We start from the raw sequence: 6,484 nt of genomic DNA, 5'->3' as shown, positions 1-6,484 counted from the left end.
CTTTTGCAACAATTGATATCATTTAAGTAAAATTTTACTGCATTATGTTTTCATTAATATTTTTTACATTTTATTTCACGTCTCAGACCCTTATGCTGGCCAAATTTTATCAATAAAATATTTTCTGCTTATATAGAAATGCATTTTATTAAGGCTTAATAAATGTCAATAAACAGGCACTTTAACTCTGTTCCAAATTATTATTTTTTTATCTTTACTACGCTCTTTATTTTGAATAATCATTACATTATACTCACATAACACTCAAATAGAGATAAAAAAAGATAAACTTTGTTGGTCTATCACAGTTATAAACTGAATCACGGAGTTAAAAGAAATTTTAGTCTTGAATAGGTATTGTTTATTACCTATTTTCAATAAAAATTGATTTCTAAATTATAAATATGAAGTCCCTTTAATTTATTATTTGTATAAAATTTTGATAATCAAATAATCAGTAAAAGTAATAGTAATGGCCTCATCTAAAAATATACGTTATCTTCCATTTTAGAAGATGAGTTAAAAAGCTATGGAAAGACTGACTGGTGAGTAGGCGGAAAATAGGCAGACCTAGAAGGAGCTAGACTGAATAGAATAAACTTTATTTAACAATTGAAGGTATATAAATACATATGTACATAGGAGTGCCAGTATAAATACTATAACCTCCAGCTAGTGAATTACATAAATTGTTACAGAATATAGTATAGTAATTATTGAAGGGAAAAAACAATGAATAACCCTCAGCCTCTAAGGAAAGTTTTACTTCAGGGAGTCCTTAAACTCTTCTGTGTCTGTCCAAACTATAGTCCCTATTAGTCTGCAGAGGTGATAGTGACTTGATTCACACTTACTGAGCGAGGTACTTGATGTAGTGTTCTACAGAGTTTTTGCTCAGTGAAGAGTTGCACCCATTTAATTTAAATTGATTGTAGCAGGAGTTATTGAACGCTTAAAGCATAGGTTTTTTTATGAGACGCTATTCTATTAAACAATTGAAAACATGGGGAAAAATTAGAAAGAAATTTAAATAAAACATAATTTTTTTCAAAACGTTTCTAAATTGCTCAAATTATTACGAGCTGTAATAGGAATGAAATGTTGGGTACTTGCTGATTTGTGTACCTTTTGTCGTTTAATCAACCCTTATACTTAACATTTTAAACTGTAAGTTTTTGTTAAGGAGTATAGTTTGCTGTGAATTAGGTATGCAATTCTTCTTACAACTGCATCAAACAGAAAATTAATTTTGGTTGGTTAATTAAAACTTTTCTACATTATAAAAAAAAATCTTAGCGTAAGATTTCAAAAAATCGGTAAAGAAGTTGAACAAGAACTTTTTAATTTAACGTTTATAGTATTCAGCAGTGAAAAATTCATCTATAACTTAAAAGTCCAGGAGCTTTTGTTTGCCTTTAAGTATATCTGCAACATAATTAGACGGACCCTACATCCTTTTACAACCGGGGCTTAGGACCGGCTTCGGCGGATTTAGTCCGTCAGTTAGTTTTAGTCACACATAATATAACAAAAAAGTACAATTGATGTAATAAAATAATTATATACAACAAACCTTTCACAGTGAGAATCATTTATTTAATATTATGGCTTTTGCTTCCTCTGATTTAGGTCTGCAATCCTTAGAACTGCATCAAATTTAATTAATACTAGCTGTACCCGTTCACACGTTGCTGTGTTTGAAAAAAGGCAGTTTTGATACCTCAAACATAATTTATTAATGACCAAATGTATACAATACATCGAAATGAAAATTAACAATAAAATTATCCCTACTTCAGAGTACAGTAGTGTCCTTGCAAAGGTATCATTTCTACGTAATGTGAAAAATTCAGTTAATGTTGTTGGCGGTGGTGACATTGCTCTTGCACGTACATTTTCTGATGTAAAATACACACGCGGTCCATTTTCAAGATGTACTGTTAAATGAACAACCGTTGAATATCGTTCATGAATGGAAAATGATATACAGGTAATACGCCATACAGCCTCATTGCTACTTATGAAGCGTCCCAGTTGATATTGGGTGACTTCATCGTTAGATGCAGTTGTATTTTCCACTCCAAACACTCCCATATCGCTTCCTTTGTTCACATATTTGCAAATATATTCTATAGCTTTCACTGAATTGCAGTACCCAACATTTATGGGCGCGTTATATGTTTTTAGTAGTAATGGAGAATATGGTACTACCCAACGATTATCAACGTCAATAGTATTGTTGAGTACTTTTAGTTTAATGGATTTTCCACCATCTTCGGTATAATTTATTCTCGTATTAATATTTGCAAAAAACTGTTTTTCATGGTTTTCATGGTTACACTTTTAACAAATATTACTAATTAAATGTTATTTTGATATTTTTGGGATAATTATACGAGTGTACCTAGAACACCAACTCTGATTTTAAAAAAAATTTGCAAAAACCTTCCCGGGGATATACCTAATAATTTCCCAAATTTCCACGGCGATTGGATGTATGGTTTTTGAATCTATCGAGTGCAAACAAACAAACAGACACACATTCATTTTTATATATATAGATTAGTAGGTTACCTTAAAGTTTTCTACAAAAAAAAAAAAAAATGAAGAAACGAGCGTAATATTTCAAAAAATAGGTAAAGAAGTTGGACAGAAACTTTTTAATTTAACGTTTTTATTACTCATGTGGCGGTCCGCTGTTGTCACGAGACTGCCTGGGCCTCGGAGGAGGCGAAAATGTGTTTTTTAGTTGTTTTATTTTTATCTAATTTTATTTTATTCATTTAAATTATATACACATGTTTTTTTTTTTTTTCTTTAATACATATGTAAGATTTTATCAAAGACCAGTACCTTTTACAAAGTAACAAAAAATTGTATGTACTAAGATACGAAGAATACATTGTTAAAGGGCGACGGCCGATGCACCTGGACTTCGGCGAGGACCTAGCAGCACATTGGGACGTACTCATCGCAGGCGTGTCGCGGCTAATTCTGGGCGCGGATATTTTAAAGGCTTATGGCTGGACAGTTGACCTCCAAAACGGCAGGCTGATAGCGTCTACGACCGGAAACACCAAGAAGGAGGCACTTACCGTGCATACGCACCAACCTAGGCGCGGGGAAAACGCAGCCGACCCATACGAGGCAATATTAAACGAGTTCCCAAGGGTCGTGGGGGATGAGCCCATGACAGACAGTGTTCACATATCACACACACTATACTAACGACCCAAACCAAGACGCCCCACGTACGCCAAACCAAGACGCCTCCCACCGGATAAACTAGCGGCGGCTAAATTAGAATTTGATCACATGTGTAGGAAGGGTATCTGCTGACCCTCCAAGCACCACTGGGCCAGCCCTCTGCACATGGTCCGTAAGAAAACAGGAGAATGGCGCCCGTGTGGAGACTAGCGGCAATTAAATGCCGAAACAGTCCCAGATCGCTACCCATTGCCCCACATCCAGGACTTCACCAGTCATCTACACGGGAAACAGTGTTCTCGACTATCGACCTGGAACAGGCCTATCACCAAGTTCCAGTGGCACCGGACGACATACCGAAAACGGCCATTACTACACCCTTCGGGCTCTTTGAGTTTCCGCAAATGACCTTCGGCCTCCGTAACGCGCCCAGACGTTCCAGCGGTTCATGCACGGAGTTCTACAAGGGTCGCCAGAATGTTTCGTCTACATCGATGACATTTTGGTTGCCTCCAGTTCGGTGGACGAACATCACGACCACCTCAGGACGCTGCTGAGCCGCTTGGACCAACACGGTATCAAAATTAACCGCCAAAAGTGCCATTTGGGTCAACAGGAAGTTCAGTTCCTCGGACATACAGTCTTCGCACAGGGAATACGGCCAACAGGAGTGAAATGCGAAGCGATAACGTCATGTCCCCAACGTCAACCCAGCACTGTTGAGCAGCTTAGGCGATTCCTGGGAATGTTTAATTTTTACAGGCGATTCGTGCCGCATGCGGCACAGCTGCAATCCCCGCTGTTTAAATTCCTAAAGGGTGCACGTAAGCGCGACACGCGTAAGATTGAATGGAATAAGGATTCGGAAGACGCATTCCACGATTGTAAAACTGCACTGGCCGATGCGGCACTCTTGGCACACCCAGAAGCTAACCCTACTTTGGAGCTAGTCGTGGACGCGTCGGAATCGGCGTTAGGGGGGGCCGCTTTACACCAAGTCAGAGCACTGGGACGGGAACCCTCGCGTTCTTCTCCAGGCGACTAAGCGATGCAGAAAGTCGTTATAGCACGTATGATAAGGAGCTCTTAGCAGCTTACGCCGCAGTGCGGCACGTCCGCCACTGGTTCGAGGGACGACAATTCACATTATTAACGGACCATAAACCACTAGCCTTTGCATTTCAACAACGTCCGGACAAGGCATCTCCTCGTCAACTATGTCACCTTGACAATATCGCGCAATTCTCCACCGACATCCGCCACATCAGTGGTAGCTCTAATACCGTCGTAGACGCTCTGACACGCGTAGAAGCCCTACGAACTCATCAAGGCCTTGATTACAGCCAGCTGGCGCGAGAACAGCTACAGGACGTGGAGCTACAACAGCTCTTTCAGCACAGCTCGGATACCCACCCCCTCAGCACTGGCCTACGATTGAAGCGACTGTCGATGCAAGGAGGAGGGCCAAATGTTATTTGCGATTTAGCTACAGGCCGACCACGCCCCTTTATCCCACGCAGCCAACGCAAACAAGTCTTTCTATTAGTACACAGCCTGGCTTATGGAGGTCCTAAGGCGACCGCACGGGCGGTAGCCTAATGGTTCGTCTGGCCGCACATGCAGCGGGACTGCCGTGAGTGGGCACGCGACTGTGAAGATTGCCAGAGGGGTAAAACCAGGAGACACACTTTAAGCGCCGTTAACAGCGTTCTCCCAACCCGATGAAAGATTTGCGCATTTGCATAATGTTCTTGTGGGACCGCTCCCACCCTCGCAAGGCTACAGGTACTGCCTAACCTGTATAGACAGCTACAAAGCGCTACTGCGCCCGCAGTCGCTTCTGCCCTGTACGCCGGCTGGATCGCAAGGTTCGGCTGCCCAGCCACCATCACCAGCGACCTGGGGACGCAGTTTACATCAAGAGTGTATCATGAACTGGCGGGGCTCACAGGAACTCAGCTCAAACGAACCACCGCATGCTAATGGTGTTATAGAGCGATGGCACAGGACTCTAAAGACAGCGCTACGCTGCCATGGAACAGATAGCTGGATGGGCAGACTGCCCACAGTTTTGCTGGGTTTACGAGCAGCCGTGCGTGAGGATACGGGACTGTCCCCTGCAGAGCATGTGTATGGAACCACGCTACGGTTACCAGGTGAATTCGTTGGGGAGGAATTCACTAACCAGACGCAGACGGAAGTGGTTCAACAACTTAAAAGGTCTATGAGAGCCCTGCGCCCGGCACCGACGGTCTGGCACGCCCGCCAAAAACCATTTGTTCATCAACAATTGGGAACCGGTTCGCATGTTTTCCTTAGGATCGTCGCGCACAGGTCCCCGCTGGCGCCGCCTTATGAAGTTCCATATCCCGTACTCTCCCGAACTGACAAGACCCTATGTATCGACCGACGGGGCAAAAGTAAAACGGTCACAATCGACCGGATCAAGGCGGCCTATGGACTGGCCACACCAGGACTTGTAATAACACCAGTGGCGCCAGAGCCTACCCAGGTCCAAGAGAGACAACTGGGAGCACATCCGATCGACACCACACAGAATCACGCTACACGATCAGGGCGAATCAGCAAAACCCCGCAGCGCTATGGTACACAACGCTGCTAGGAAGGCGGGTGCTGTGGCGGTCCGCTGTTGTCACGAGACTGCCCCGGGCTCGGAGGAGGCGAAAATGTGTTTTTTAGTTGTTTTATTTTTATCTAATTTTATTTTATTCATTTAAATTATATACACATGTACTTTTTGTCTTTAATACATATGTAAGATTTTATTAAAGACCAGTACCTTTTAAAAAGTAACAATCAATTGTATGTAGGGTGAAGGGACCAGTAATTGACTGGGCACCAGTAATTGACATACCAGAAATAAACTGGTATTATAAGGGATATGAGCCGTTTTTAGTGGTGATTCTTTCAATTTCGTTATTGAGAAGCCTTTGGGCAGGAGTTCCAGAAAAATATTAATTATTGGAAGGTTCCTTGGTATCAGTGGAAGGTTATTTGTGTTAAAAGTTCAAAATCAAGGAAAAAACAAGCCGTTGCTAAGGAGGATTGATAAGAAAATAATTTTTCTTTTTTCTTATTTTTCGTTTATTTGTTCATATATTCGTGTGGTTATCAATGTTCTGTTATAATTAGTATTACTTGTAGATTTCATTTATGTAGTTTTTTTTTTAATTATAAGAAGCATTGAGGATTAAAATGGGGCTGTCAATCACTGGTCCTTGAAACGGCAATCTGCCCAGTAATTGACATGTATGTC

The 6,484-nt window shown here is 41.5% G+C and overlaps 1 protein-coding gene across 1 annotated transcript; it reads left to right on the top strand.

Moving 5' to 3' along the window:
* The first annotated feature begins 5,137 nt into the window (after positions 1-5,137).
* LOC141448424 (uncharacterized) lies at positions 5,138-5,830 on the top strand. The gene has a single exon (XM_074116781.1). It carries the CDS (start codon positions 5,138-5,140, stop codon positions 5,828-5,830), a length of 693 nt encoding a protein of 230 aa, XP_073972882.1.
* The last annotated feature ends 654 nt before the right edge of the window (positions 5,831-6,484 follow it).

The sequence above is a fragment of the Rhodnius prolixus genome, unplaced genomic scaffold (assembly GCF_049639745.1).
Source record: "Rhodnius prolixus isolate KJV_2025 unplaced genomic scaffold, Rpr scaffold_31, whole genome shotgun sequence".
Classification (NCBI taxonomy): Eukaryota; Metazoa; Arthropoda; class Insecta; order Hemiptera; family Reduviidae; genus Rhodnius; species Rhodnius prolixus.
Note: the sequence above shows the minus strand (reverse complement) of the source record. Positions and strands in the feature narration are given on the sequence as shown.

What these genes read in the sequence shown, in the direction of transcription:
- LOC141448424 (XM_074116781.1), top strand. Translation starts at nt 5,138, where the DNA reads ATGAACTGGCGGGGCTCACAGGAACTCAGCTCAAACGAACCACCGCAT.